Source organism: Euleptes europaea, chromosome 6 (assembly GCF_029931775.1).
Source record: "Euleptes europaea isolate rEulEur1 chromosome 6, rEulEur1.hap1, whole genome shotgun sequence".
NCBI classification, from domain to species: Eukaryota; Metazoa; Chordata; class Lepidosauria; order Squamata; family Sphaerodactylidae; genus Euleptes; species Euleptes europaea.
Genome location: NC_079317.1, coordinates 69,429,269 through 69,443,938, shown reverse-complemented (window position 1 = coordinate 69,443,938; position 14,670 = coordinate 69,429,269). Strand labels below are relative to the sequence as shown.

At 40.4% G+C, this 14,670-nt stretch overlaps 1 protein-coding gene across 1 annotated transcript in view; it reads right to left on the bottom strand.

The window, feature by feature from the left end:
- Window positions 1–14,670, bottom strand: part of LOC130479268 (golgin subfamily B member 1-like) — a 49,359-nt gene that overhangs the window by 19,876 nt on the left and 14,813 nt on the right. The window contains exons 13-19 of the mRNA XM_056851643.1: window positions 13,974–14,125; window positions 8,652–8,805; window positions 8,287–8,410; window positions 6,973–7,103; window positions 5,269–5,378; window positions 4,450–4,618; window positions 328–432 (exon numbers count right to left, since the gene is read on the bottom strand). Of these exons, the coding sequence (XP_056707621.1) occupies window positions 328–432; window positions 4,450–4,618; window positions 5,269–5,378; window positions 6,973–7,103; window positions 8,287–8,410; window positions 8,652–8,805; window positions 13,974–14,125 (945 nt within the window). The remainder of the gene's footprint in view (window positions 1–327; window positions 433–4,449; window positions 4,619–5,268; window positions 5,379–6,972; window positions 7,104–8,286; window positions 8,411–8,651; window positions 8,806–13,973; window positions 14,126–14,670) is intronic.

Below are 14,670 nucleotides of genomic sequence, written 5' to 3'. Positions count from 1 at the left end.
CGGGTCATTCCTGACCCATGGGATGACGTCACATCCCAACGTTTACTAGGCAGACTTTGTTTATGGGGTGGTTTGCCAATGCCTTCCCCAGTCATCTTCCCTTTACCCCCAGCAAGCTGGGTACTCATTTTACTGACCTCAGAAGGATGGAAGACTGAGTCAACCTTGAGCCGGCTACCTGAAACCAACTTCCGTTGGGATCGAACTCAGGTCGTGAGCAGAGCTTGGACTGCAGTACTGCAGCTTACCACTCTGTGCCACGGGGCTCCTAACATACAAGCAGGCAATTACACTTAAAACATACATACATTAATTCGATTTTTGTACCTTTTCTTTCAAGGCAGCCATTTTCTCTGTTAAGTCGTTGATAACCACTTTCTGTTCTGTGCATTCTATTTCGTAAGTACTGCACTTCTTCAAGTTATTTTCCAGCTAGGTTCAGAAAAACAATGTTTACCAATTTATGTAATTACAAGTGGGAACCTACAAGGACTTGCAGGAGACATTTCACTTTCCCCTCCCTCACTATTTCCTCTTCCCCTTTCCTGAAAGCCCCTTTTCCTGCTTCCTTAGGGTTGCCAACTCCAGATCAGAAAATTCCTGGAGATTTGGGGGTGGAGCTTGGGAGGTTAGGTTTGCTGAGGGAAGCAACCTCAGCAGGATATAATGCCATAGAGTCCATTCTCCAAAGCAACCATTTTCTCCAGGGAAACTGATCTCTGTCATCTGGTCAGCAGTTGTAATTCCGGGTGATCGCCAGCCCCCACGTGGAGGTTCAGTGAAAAAACTATCCTATAACTATCTAACTACACAGTGCAACAACAATACGTCTAAACACACTGAAGCTTCATATTTACTGAAGGAACCCTTGTTGGTCCATAAAAGGTCTTAGACTGAAGAAGCCTCACAGTGAAATTTGATAAAATACCTGGGATACACGTTTCTTTGCCTGCATCATCTTGAGGATATTATCCCACTGCCCCGGCAAAGAGGAGTCCATTGTGGCTACCAGCACGTTCAGTGCCTACCTTTTCGGGACTGTGCTATTGAATAGAACCTGAAGCATACCCCGCCTATGGGTTTCGTTGCGACATAAAGAACACAGAGGAGTTTTTCCAACCATTCTGCAGAATTGTGTTCTGTTTCCATTTTCTGTATTTATGTCCCGTATGTCCTGCCTGCCTCGGACATCAGAAGGGGTGTGACTCTTGTTGCACTTTGTATTGTAACGTTGTGTTTATACGTATTGTTGTTGTACTGTGTAGTTAAGAGTTATAGGATGGTTTTTTCACTGATGTTGTATGAATTGCACTGGGTTATATCATTGTTAATATAAAGCTAAATTTGGGCTATGTGCTGTCTTTTTTTACGAGTAATACTCATTACAGCATAGGGGTTGTTTGTATTCAGCCCATGTGGAGGTTGGCAACCCTAATTCCCATGGAAGAAATGGCTGCTTTGGAGGGTGGACTTGTCAAGAGAGAATCCATCTTGAAGGAATTTTCCAGCTTATTGATTTTCCCCTGACTCTTTGCAGGTGCTACATACCGTCCCACATTGAATCCTATTTCTAAGAACGAGTTCCCAGGCCAGCTAAATTAGCTTGTGAGGCTCCGTTGTGAATCAAGTATGGGAGGGAAAACTCACCCTCATCCTGGAAAATTCCATAGATACAGTCCCATGAATGGTTGAAATGATCAGGAGGCTATGGTCGTTTTTTTGTTTTTTCCTTTACCTTTCCCCTCACCCCTCCTTGCTGCCAGGAAGATACTTGTATTATTCTCTGGAAACTATTTGCCTTAAGAACCAACTGCATGGTTTTAGGACTCCAGTAAGTAAGATAGCTGCCCTGACCTGGATGGCCCAGGCTAGCCTGATCTCGTTAGATCTCAGAAGCTAAGCAGGGTCAGCCCTGGTTAGTATTTGGATGGGAGACCACCAAGGAATACCAGGTTGCTGTGCAGAGGAATGCACTGGCAAACCACCTCTGTTAGTCTCTTGCCGTGGAAACCCAAAAAAAGGGGTCGCCATAAGTCGGCTGCGACTTGACAGCACTTTACACACACACACACACAAGTAAGATAATCAGCTTTTTTATTTTGTGCATTCTACTGCTATTGAACTGTATGTCTTGTTTTTAACATCTTTCTTAACTCTCTTCATTTGACTTTATGGTGCGTGTTCCTCAAGGAGTTACTGGTACCAAACCCAGGTAAGCTTGGATGAATTACACCACAACAGGGCCAGCAGTGACAGAAGTCTATGCCATTATACACTTCTGAGGTTCCTCTTCTTTTCAAAACCCACCCTCCCCAGGCTTCCTCAAATCTCCAGGTATTTCCTAACCAAGAGATGGTAACCCTATTCTCCTTCCCACCCAACAACCAACCTACTTTTATCTGCCCCTCTCTCTTAAGCTTCATATTTCCTCTATCTCTTCTCCTGATAAGCCCCATATCCTCTCCCCTTCCCTGCCTCTTTCTCTCCTTCTCAGCCATTCACCAACCTACCTCCCATCTTCAGCTATATTTAGTATTTACTTATTTCATCGATACCTCATATTTCTCCAGTGGGGACCAAAGCAGCTTAACTATTCTTCTCTTTATCTACACATCAACCCTGTGAGGTAAATTAGGGTGAAAGTATGTGACTGGCCCAAAATCACCCTGTGAGGTTCCACAGCAAGATGGGGATCTGAACATTCGGTCTCTCAGACCCTACTCTGAACCTCTAACCGCTACACCACATGGGCTTTCATAGGGTAGTTGTTGTTGAACAACTACAAGCAGCCAGGCCTAGTTGAGTCATGGAAGTTGGGTGGTATCAAGTCACCCAGAGGTTGCTTCCCGGCCTAGTGTTGCCAATCTCCAGGCGGGACCTGGAGATTACAACTGCACTCCAGATGACAGAGAACTGTCCCCCTGGAGAAAATAACTGCTTTAGAGGGTAGACTCTATGACATTGTATTCAGCTGGGGTCTCGCTGAATACAAACACTTCCCCCTTCAGACTCCACCACAAAATCCCCAGGAATTTCCCAGCCTGGAGCTGGCAACCCTAGTCCAGCATGGCCCCAAAGTGCCCTCCCTCAAAGGCCAAAATCAGTCAGGAAAGGACTTTGCCCCCTCCCCTTTGCTTTTACTGACAGAACCAAACCTTGGAATGCTGTGGTTGCCTAGCAACAGCTAATAAGGGAATCCATTGCTTAAAGCTACAGGCAGTTCATCATTTTGGGGTTTTTAAAACGCCCTATGAATTTTATTTAAAGATTTCACATTTTTCTCCAAACTTGGGGCTCTTTTCAGGTTTGTAGAAGATCTGTCTTGCCCATTCACAACTCCAGTCACCGGATTTAAGTATCCAAAGATTTTCCCAACTTTGCTTTTAGCATATAGATGATGAAAAAAGGCAAAGTAGACACTGCACCATAATGTTGATCTTTATGAAACTCTTACTCAAACACATTCCCTTCATGATTAATCATGAAACTTTACTTAAAGTGTTCCAAAATATTAAGGCCTGCTTAAATGGACCCTTCCTTTTTCTGGTAAATTGCAGCTATATTTTTATACCATAATTTCTTAACTGAGAAGACACCGCAGCATATTTACATGTATTTGTTCAGGTTACCTAACAAAATCTGAACCTACCTCCCAGTTAAGAGGGATTTATTTGTGCTGTGTACCGGAATTTAAGTCTAATAATAAAAGCAAGGGTCTGTTTTCAACCCAATACAGCAAGGACTTTGACTTAAAACAACACAATAAATTACAACTCTGAAAAATGTATGCAGGTAACCCAATTGGTGAAAATTATATTGATTACCTGTGGTTAATAGCCAGTTGCTTATTATTAGATTTACATTCTAGTACACAGCAAGAACAAATCCTTCTTGACAGGGAAGGAGGTGCAAGATCACAATTCAGGGCTACAATCAGACTCACTTACAAAGAAGTCAGTTTAGTGGTGCATATTTCTCAATAAACATGCTTTGAACTGCACAATGAAACATGTACATTATCCACACTAATGAAGACATCCTTAAAGGGCTGATTCAGCTCTCGCGGAAGCTGCTATGGCTTGCCTCGTATCAGTTTTAGCACTAAACCATGGTTAGGTGATACATGAACAAACCTGGAACAAGAGAGTTTGTGTACTCTGCTGTTCCCCCTTCCACCACCAAACATATACATCATCTTGGCTAACAATGAAACTCTGTTAAAATTCCCAAAATTCCCTATGTGTTTCGCCAAGAGGCTTCCTCGGGGGAATTTGTTAGTCTTGTATTATTTTTGGAAAATCACTGCAAGTGATAAAAATAATACAAGGGCATTTTAACTGAATAATAACATATATTTTTACCTTATTTTGCACAACTGGCCTTGACCTTATTTTTTTATCTCTTGTGACTGGTGCAGCCCTTTTATTTCTCCTTGACAATGAAACTCACCTTTTGTTCCATCTGCAAAAGTTTTTCGCTTAGTTCCTTGTTTAGAACTTCTTTCTCTTGAAGGGCATTTCTCAGGTCTTCTGCGCGTTCAGCCTTTTCTGCTGCCATCGAAAGCTTTTGTTCCTTCTCCCCGAGCAAAGTTTCAAGCAAACCATTTCTTTCATTTAATCTGTCAATAAAACACATTTCTGGACTTAGCAAACTCTGGCCTGCATCCAACCATGTGGGCATGAAACAAACACGGAGCTTTCCTGAGTCTCTTTCCATTCTGGCATCCCCTTCTAACACCTGGAAAGATCATGCCTATAGGTACAGGACCTGTAGGCGGCAACAGCTGTGTGTGTCTGTTCACTGCAATGAGGAAGGGGGAAAAAGGTAAAGTAACTTGCTATTCTCTCTTCTTACAATGGAGATGTACTTGGAGAAGACACAGGAGTGATTTCACACTTCACCCTAGCCTCCCTGCAGCATCGTGACCTACATGGCTGTTTCTCTGTTCAGGTCCTACAACACCAGGAATTATCTTTCCAGGAATCAGTAGAGGTTCCCAAAACAGACAGGAACATGGGTGGGGGGAATCAGCACACAAGGCTGGATACAGATCTCAATGATAAGCATCTTTAGAAGAGACAGCTCTTTACCTAACAACAAAACAAAATAAATATGAAAAAAATTCACCTGTAATCCACTAATGATATTAAATTAGTAATCTACCATCAAAAAATTTAGATATGTACTCCTCCCTCTCCAATTATTTGCTGTCGATTTAAGCATCCTTAATCTGGGTGATTTTGTATGTGTGTGTGTTTTATACTTTACCCTTTAAGTTGTTCATTCAAACTGGAAATGAGAACTTGGTGTTTCTCTGCATCACGTGCTTGCTGGTTACGCAGCTGTGTAAACTGAGACTGCAAACGGTCATTTTCATTCTGCAAGGATATGATGTCAATGGCGTAAATTGACAAAAACAGCTGAGTTGCTTTTAATTTATTTGAGTTAGAATCTATCATTGCAACTTATTCAATACGATCCAGAAAAACAACACCAAGGATTATTTTCCCTAGTACAAAAACAGTTCAGATGCATTTTGAGAGTTTTCTCCCATGGTGAACATCATGAGATTATCAGAACTGACAGATGCTATATCATCTTCATACAGAAGCACACCATGCACACATACTGTGTGGGAGCAGCTTACTTTTCACATGAGGCATCTAAAAGCAGAAGAAGCTTAGAAAATGACTGAAATGTGATGCCAAACACAATTTTTATCTGAAATTCCCCCAATTCTGTTTGAATTCCTGGCACTTTGTTATGCCCTGCCCCCATCAAAAATCACTCAATGAGCAGGAACTAGGTGTGAAATCAGTGGCAAAATGTGATGCCAGGGGAAGCAAGCAAGCTCCACTGACACAGTCCATTATGCAAGCTGAACATGTTAGTCTACCCAGCTTCACAGCACTACTGCACAAGGTTAAATTGCAAACCAACAGCAACCATAAGTAGAGTAAACTCATACAAAGTTACCATCAAGTGCTGGGTAGATCAGACAACATAATAAATCTCACTTCTAAGAAAAATAAGCTATCGTTTGAAAATGGGCAGGACACACCTGTACAGCCCTCAATAGCTGCCCTTCTTCCTCTACACCAAATGCCACCTGTATTGAAAGGCTTTGTTACAACTCAGATAACACATTGAAATACTGCCAGCTGCTGTGGCTTGAGAAAAATTATGTAAATGGCGTATCATCACACATGCATTTTTAGTATATTAGTAACAGACTTCGGTCTACAGTCAAAATGTTTAAATGATTGTACCCTGTTTACAAGAAGCTTAGAAATCCTAACACTGCATGCTGTACTTGTTTGAGGTGAAGCCTTGTGAAAATTTATGGGCGTGTTTTGGTGCTTCGACGCATTAACCATACTCTTTCCAAGTTCACATGGCACAGTAGGAGACATTCTAAGGATTTTAATTTTCTATAACTTGATTGTACTAATTTCTCTTTTAAAGAAGTATAAGCCATAACCACACTACATTCACACCTAGAGCTGATTACTAAACGGCAATATTGAGTAGCTGCTTAGTAGAAGATCTTCACTATCTTATTTTGTCTCCTCTTGCAATCTTTAGAATGAATGAATTTACCTTCCACTGTTCATATGCCTATCCACCATCTAACACCATTTTGACTTTAGCTGTCTGTGCCAAACTGTTCTTTTGCAACACTCAACTACGTGAAAAAATATTAATTTTGGGTAGATGTCTTCATCCCATCTAGTAAATATATTAACTTGAAAGCATTTTTAAAAAATGTTATGCAATATTATTTAGACAATTAAACTTTAGTAAACAAAGCTAATACAGATTTGTGCACTACATAGATCCAATAATACCAAACACTGTTAAAATAAAAATTTTGCTGTTACAAAAGTGAAAATGCTGTTATTTTGGAATATCTTCCTTTAAAGCAACAACAACAACAAACTATAACATTCTACAGTACCTCCAGTTCCATACCTGTAGAGCTTCCATTCTGCCTTGGAGCTGCAGTCTATCTTCCAAGCCCCGACAACGTTCCTCCAAGAATAGAATTTGTTCTTGCAACTGATTTCTTTCCAATTCCAACTCTTCGACTACTGTCCGTAAACCTATTTCATTCAAATTACGCATTTTTTATTTGGGCTGTTGATTTATTAAGGAAATTTTAGCTGCTTAACTGAATTACTTAACTGCAGAAGCTCTTGAACTATGGGTTGGAACCCAAAAGTTGGTCGCAGTTCTCTTGTACATGAATCTCAAACTATGAGGGTAAACTGGGAGAGGAAGCTCCAGGAGTCTCAACAGCAAATTTGGGTTTGCCTCTACATAATTTGCAAAACAGCCATGAAATACAGTCTGTTGCTCAGTATTCTATGTGAGGGTCATATGAATAATGCTTATATATAATGACAACAGGTGGCTCAAAAGGAGCCATGTTAGAAGTTACATTTCCTCCTGTGTAGGACAGAAGGGGAAATGTTCTTCTAAGAAGCTGTGGTTTTGGAAGCACTTGTATTTAAAAAATTATATTAAAAACTGCTGTCTGATTAATCACAGGAATTTTTGTAATGACTTGAAAACCTTTTAGCCCTTAAGAAGAAAATTTGCAAAAACTGTCCGTCTTAATTTTAAAAAGAAATATTTCATCTTCTATTCTGCCCTTTATTACAAGAGCCACAAATGTTTTACCCATTTTTGAATCTGGGATTTCAGTAAGATACTGGAGGAGAAAGGATAATATGAAGAATTCTGTGAAATATGCCCACTTTCAAAGTTGCTTACAATTCAACTTTATTAATGAATTCCTGAAAAAGTCTTTTAATTTCATTAATAGCGGCTGTGCACCAGAAATGTATAGTTTTTCATAAAACGATTGTTCTTGCAATAAAGTCTGGTCTGTACCTTAAATATGTGTATCTTAACAGACAAACATAACACCAAAAACAACAGCAGAGAAGAATGTTTGGTTGTGGAAGAAGATACTGGAGGCACTTTCACAACAGGATTTGTAACATAAAATAACAATTATCTTACCATGAATGACAATAACTTTTATTCAGACACGAGAGTCCGAAGTGTTAAACAACTGAATTCTAGTTTTGAACCAAAACTAGACAGTTCATCCAGCACGCACATGCTTCAAAACAAAACAAAAAGGCAAGCCAACAAAAAAATTCAACATAGATAACAAACACAAACACAACATGGTTTGTTAGTTGAATTTAAAAAATGAAAATAAGACAAAACAGATGCTTGTGCATGCTTTAATAAACTGTCTAGTGGTTGCCACACCTGTACTAGGGGAAGTGTACTCTGGCCACCAACCTCCCATATTTTCTCCTTCAGCTGAATCAGTGCTATCCAAGGTGATATTCAGATCTTCATAGCACTGTTTCCCATCGAAGCCATAATGTTCCTATATGTGAGAGGGGGGAAAAATAGCCCATAAAATACACATTGTAACAAAGGACCAAACATCACATTATTTTGAAACTCTCCTTAGTTTAACGAGCCAAACACTTCGTACCACTGGAACTAAATTGCTCATATCTATATTCAGCGCCCCTCGCGCACGCACATTACGACACGGCATATACCTATGAGGCTGTTTAACACCACCAATGAAAATGTGCATTCTTAAAGTCACCCTGACATACCTGAGGTTTCCTGCTGGGCTGAATACTCTTTCTTCTCTCCGGCTGCAGCCTGCCAATCCCTTGACCTCTAGCCAGTTCCTCCTCCAGCTCCTGCTGCCCTGAGACTATGGCTGGATCAGAGCAGCCAGGAAAGAACCAGTCATCCTCAATCAGTTTTGTGCCACAGGAAAGCAATCACAAATTCAGACAAACATTTTGAGCACATTCGCAAATGGGGTCAGTGATACAGACAGAGGATTGTGGTAAGAATAAAAGTTATAGAAGCACTCCATATCATCATTCACTTTGTGGTTTCCCCCTCTTACAGATCATATAGGAGAAATGTTCATGTTATTCTTTAAAAAGAAGCCATATAAGGGATAAACCTCTTGGGCAAAAATTTCCAAACAAAAAAATTATGAGACTGACAAATAGGGCAGCCACTTACATAACCATATTAAACCTAAATTGAAAGCTCACTACAGGTGATATGTATGTTAAACACATCCCTTAATATTATTCAGGTTAGCTTACATTTGTATGGACATGAAGCAAGTCTTGCTTGCCTTTTTAATACTACAGAGAGTTATTATTACATGTACTATGAGGAAGTCACAAGTCTGCATCGTGTATTCCAAAATGAATCAAGCCACATCATTGGTCAGACTCATTTGTTAACAACAATAAATCAAAAAAAATTCAGAAAACGGTAACTTTAATTCATACACCGAGAGACATGTTCTTTTTAATTTTAAGGACATTCCCATCTGTTTTGTGAACCACAAAGCACGAATATGTGACACGTTTCATGTAAAGCAGACAAAAGTCAGCATGAAGAAATGAAGGCAAAGTTGGCTCCATACTTTACATGTTGCTAAATCAGTAAATAACTCAATGGTGACTGTTCATTGTGCCCAAATAAATAATCTTTATTTAAAAAAAAAGAAAAAAGGATAACACCAAATTAAAGAAGTAAAAACTTAATTTTTCCATTTCTCAACTATTGACCATTACTCAGTTTTGGTTAAAAAAAGAGAGGCCAGATTCAGTTAACTAATTTATTAGTTGTCTTTTACATTTTGGGTTGGATCCAAATGCATCCTTGCATAAGTGGTGGACACTTATGCTATGGAAAAGGGGGGGTTGCAATTTTTTCATTAGGGTTCTCTGACCATTAGAAATAGCTTTTGGGGTGCCATAGGAGGTTGCAAAAGGGCAGAGGGAAGTGGGAAAGTTCAATTTTGAGAACAGTTTTGCTCCCAGTTTCTCTGGATTCCATCTACTGATTTTAAGTAGATATGACACACACATTTGAAAATGTGCATTTCATAGAGACTTGGCCATGAGTCCCGCTGAGTGTACAGGAAGGGGCAAACCTGAATTCATTGCTGTATAATATGTGAAATGAGGCCACAGTAATAGTTTCTTTAGGGACTGTGAAATAATCTTTTGTCTAGATTTGTCAACTGAAAAAATGAACTTGTTTTCTCACATAATAAAATAACTGGTATAAAGTTTCCTCCAATAATTAAACTGCAGGATTTTAACTAATTACTTTTAATTGCCATTTCTCGAATTAATCAGCCTCAATCAGCATTTCTCTATGAGCACACAAAACATAGCTTTTTTGTTTCCCCCCAAGGCTGTGTGAAAGCATCTGAAGCAGGTGCTGAAACAACTGTGCATGTGCATGCTGTGCAGGTGCATGAAACAACTGTACATGCTGTCACATTCTCATGTACTTGTGAATGCCCAGATATGCTTCCCCCGACGCAAAGGGAGTTTATTGAACACATGGTTCATATGAAGACACATAAAACAGTAATATGAAACCAGCAACACCAGTATTAATTTCAGCCACAGACTCATCCAGGGCCACGCTGTGGCTGCAGGGGGCGGAGCCAGGCCATCTTCAACTGTGGCAACTGACAGCAGCCTCACTGCGGTGGGAGGGAACCTTCTGGGCGGGGGCCCAGCAGCCTTCCCAGAGAGCCAGCCAATTGCTGGCAGCATGGAATCTTCCGGGGGACAGGGGCTGGAGCAAACCTGAGAAGAGCGGTTTTCTTTCTGGTCCGCTCATCCCCTTTTGCCACCCAGACATCTTCAGGCAGGCTGCTCTGTACAGGGTGGATGGGGACAGGACTTGTGGCTCCATGGGATTCGTGATCCCCTGCTTTCTTGGTTGCAGCTGCAGGAGCTTTGGTGGGAGCCAGGCGGTATCCATCCAGCTCTTGTGGGAGTTTTAGGCATTGGGCCAGATCCACTTGGAGGAGGCTGCGCCTGAGTTCTCGCTTACCCCCAGGTGAGGACCCCCTTAAGGGGTCTTGGAGGTCGAGTCGTGCAGTGGCATGCCCAGCTCAAGGGCAGTTGCCCAGTTCCACTCCTTGGTGGCAAGGGTACCACGCAGAGGCTTACATCCATGTGGGTCCACTGGTTTGCCATTCCAGGTTTACCCCCAGCACACGTGTTGGGGAAGGGTTCCATTGGTCAACAGGCAGGTGGCCCGATGCCTGGATCTGTGCCCTGTGCCACACCAGTGTTCTATCGGCAGTAATCAATAAAGATGTGGCCATATCACTCCCTCTGGCTCTCAGCGTGCTTCTGACCCTAACCCTTTCCCCCTCTCGGCCACCTCCCCTTGACCTTAGGACTGCAATAAAATGATTTGTAGATGGGTGAAGTCTATGAGTGCTTCATAGTACCCACAGAACTCTGCAGCAGATTCACTTAATGAGATCCAGACACCTGTTTGTGAAGAGGGCTCACTCCTATTTATGGCAGGCAACATTTTCTACTTTCTACAGTGTTTTCTACTGCTGTAGCTCACAAAAGAAAAGGGTAGACTCTCATTTGCAGGGTTTCACTGATAGATCACAGCCATTGACATAAATATGCCAATAAATTCCAGCTGCAACCACCACCTTACCATAACAAATTCTTTATGAAGCCCTGTTTACTTCTGATATTTGATACTAGTGCACTTTTAATCTTGGATTCTTTTTGAACAATAAAAAATTATTGGATTTTAGTTCTCTGCCGATGTTTATACGCTAGAATGTTGTTTCAGCATCTGTAAATCAGCTACATTCACACAACCTAGATGAACAAAACAGCTGATCTCATTGGAAACCTAAGTGAGTTAAGTGTACATATTGTGAGCAGTGATCCCTCTTGTGATCTTCAGCTTTCTGAAAGCAATGATTGCCTAGCTTTAACTCTCCCACTGAAATAAACGGGCCTTAATTGTGAAAAAATTCACAGGATTGTATCCTGGGTTTTTGCATTAGACTTAGATCATCATTTACACCAGTATAATGTCTATTCATAGTACCCACATTGGAGGACATTGATTCATAGGGTCGCCATGAGTCGGAAGCAACTTGACGGCACTTAACACACACACAATGTCTATTAGTGAACCTTGAAGAGGGATTTAAACAAATGAATGTCATTACAGGGCCAGGTCCTAAAACAACAGCTTGACTTGTTCTTAAAAAGAATTTGACAAAAAAATGACTGCTGCATTTACAGTTTGAAGGCTCTTTAGAACTATTTAGCCAAATATTTATTCAAGTTTCTGTAAAAATTTACTTTTCTAGACAAAGTACGTAGGAATAATCTATATTTTAACACTGAAAGTATGATTTCTCTTCTACTGTATAGTTGCTTGATAAATATGGAGTCAGCTATTAGTACAAAAGAGAATGAAGAAAGAGGATTGTGTTAATACAATAAAGAGCAGGAATTGCAAAAGGGAAGAAAACAGAATTTAAAAACAGCATTTGTTATGTATGCTTCTAACAAAATAAACACACAGCACCACAAGCAGCTCTTATAACATACTACTGGCAATTTCCCACACAAATTGGTTTACAGAGGAAAATCAGCAACAGTATTTTATAGGCTGTTGTGGCTGCAGAATCCTGCATGCACAAAACTGATGGGAAACTATGTTCTCAGTGGCTGACCAAATCGCAGTGTAGGTTAGGAGTGGAGGGGGAAGGGACATCAAATGCTCATCAGGTTTAACCATGAATGGGGGAAAAAACAAACAGAAAGGTCATGCTTAACCCAAGGAAAAAATGCAAATTAAATACTAAGTGGATACACAGTAAATTCAAAATGTGACTATATTAATGCATTAGGGCTGAAAGGCAACAAGGACAATTTCGGTCCCCAAATTCTTAGCTTTACCTTTCATCTACATACGGGCAAAGGACTAATCAGTAGTATATACACCTACTCTTCCCATGACTCGAGTGGCCCTCTTACTAAGAAGAGAAATAGTATCAGTTTAGGGCTCCCAGATCCTTTTAAGGGGCATGAAAGGTCTACAAAGGACTAAAGAAAAGGGTCAAGAAATGTGGCTATAAACTGGCCTCATAAATTATGTTTTTTCAGTGTCCCTGTGGATAATATCAGCCCTTGCTTAGATTTAGTGCTTTCAATGTTAAATATTAATCAATATTTTAAAATATAAATTTGAATTAGTTCATTTTTAAATCTACCTGGTTAACAGAAAAAACTAAAAGAGAAACTCCAGAATGCTCCTGACTGTTGCTGGGCAACTTTTCCTGTTCCACTGTCGTCACTTGTCCTATGCTGCAGTTTTTCTAAACATTAATTCAGTTTCCATATGTATGACCAGTCTAGCATTTCAAACATGGTCACATTTCAAGCTAATGTTTCTTTCCTTTGAGACATGCTCCTATCATAGAGCCCTTTACAGAATGTCAAATAATGATCCTGCTTGTGAGCATTTAATTTAAAAAAGCAGCTAAATGTTTTTTTAATGTATACCAGTCGACATTCCCCTATGTATTTCTAATGCCAGCACATTAAATCCTAGGGGTCAGATGGCAGTGTCCTTAACGCACTGCTTCCTGTGCAGCACCTGCATAGTGCAGCTGTGCTATCCAGTAGATTTAAGATGAGCTTGAGCAGAGAAGGGCCTGCCAAAGACCCTCTTGCACTACATCCTCAGGAAAGGTAAAGTTGTTCTGAACCTCCTGTACACAACTCTAGCAAAAACTGAGGAAATGTCACCACTTTTTGATGGCAGTGCAAACAGAACTAACAGCTCTGTCCCAACTACTCTGCTTCAGAAGCCATTTTTATCTGCAGGGGTAGAAAACACTAGAGCAAAAGCTAACTTTTAGGACTAAGAAATTAGGCAAATACTACAGCCAGATGCTGCCCAATGCCCTGCTGTACCAAATACAACTTGCATGACAGAGATGCAACCTTTCCATGAAACTTTGGAGCTGCACACACAACTTACACACTTTCGATATTTGCCACACTAACAAAAAGAGGTAGTGACAATGCAAATGCACCAACTCACCTTCTCTTTCCTCTTCAATTTGTGCCATTCTGAGAGCCATAGCGGATTTCTCTTCTCTGTTTTGACTGTGCACATCCTCAGACTCAGGAACAAGCTCTTGCCATTCCAAAAGCTGACTCTGTAGTTCATCCACACTGCCTGATTCACTAGCCTGCAGCCAATGAAGTTGAGACAAGGAATTAATACAGTCAGCTCAACAGAGCTTTTTACAAGCCAAATAACCTGATACAAGTTTTCTTATACACACCCAATTAGTGAAACAAATATCAAGTTCTAGAATTGGGAAACTATAATTATACGTTTACACTGTGACTATATATTTTGTTGACCACAGATATGTGAAAAATAATAGCACTGAATTGTTTCAAGTCTACTAATGATGGTACTATTGTGGTGGATGAATATGGCTCAGTCGGTTCCATATAACCATCACGGTTTTAAAATCTCCACTTACAAACCACTGGCTTCATCCATTTGTAATGAATACGATAGCTGCCTAATTGCTTTTAAAAGTGGAAAGAATAGGAAATGGCTAAGGGAACGCACAAGATTCTAGAATGTGAGATCCAGAGAACTTTAAGTCAACGGGAATGGAATAGTTTACTACAATGGGGTTTCTTCTCACATACAAGGCGAACACACCCCTAAATCTAACAAACAAACAGAAAGAGAATAACTGTAGGAACCTCTGAAGAC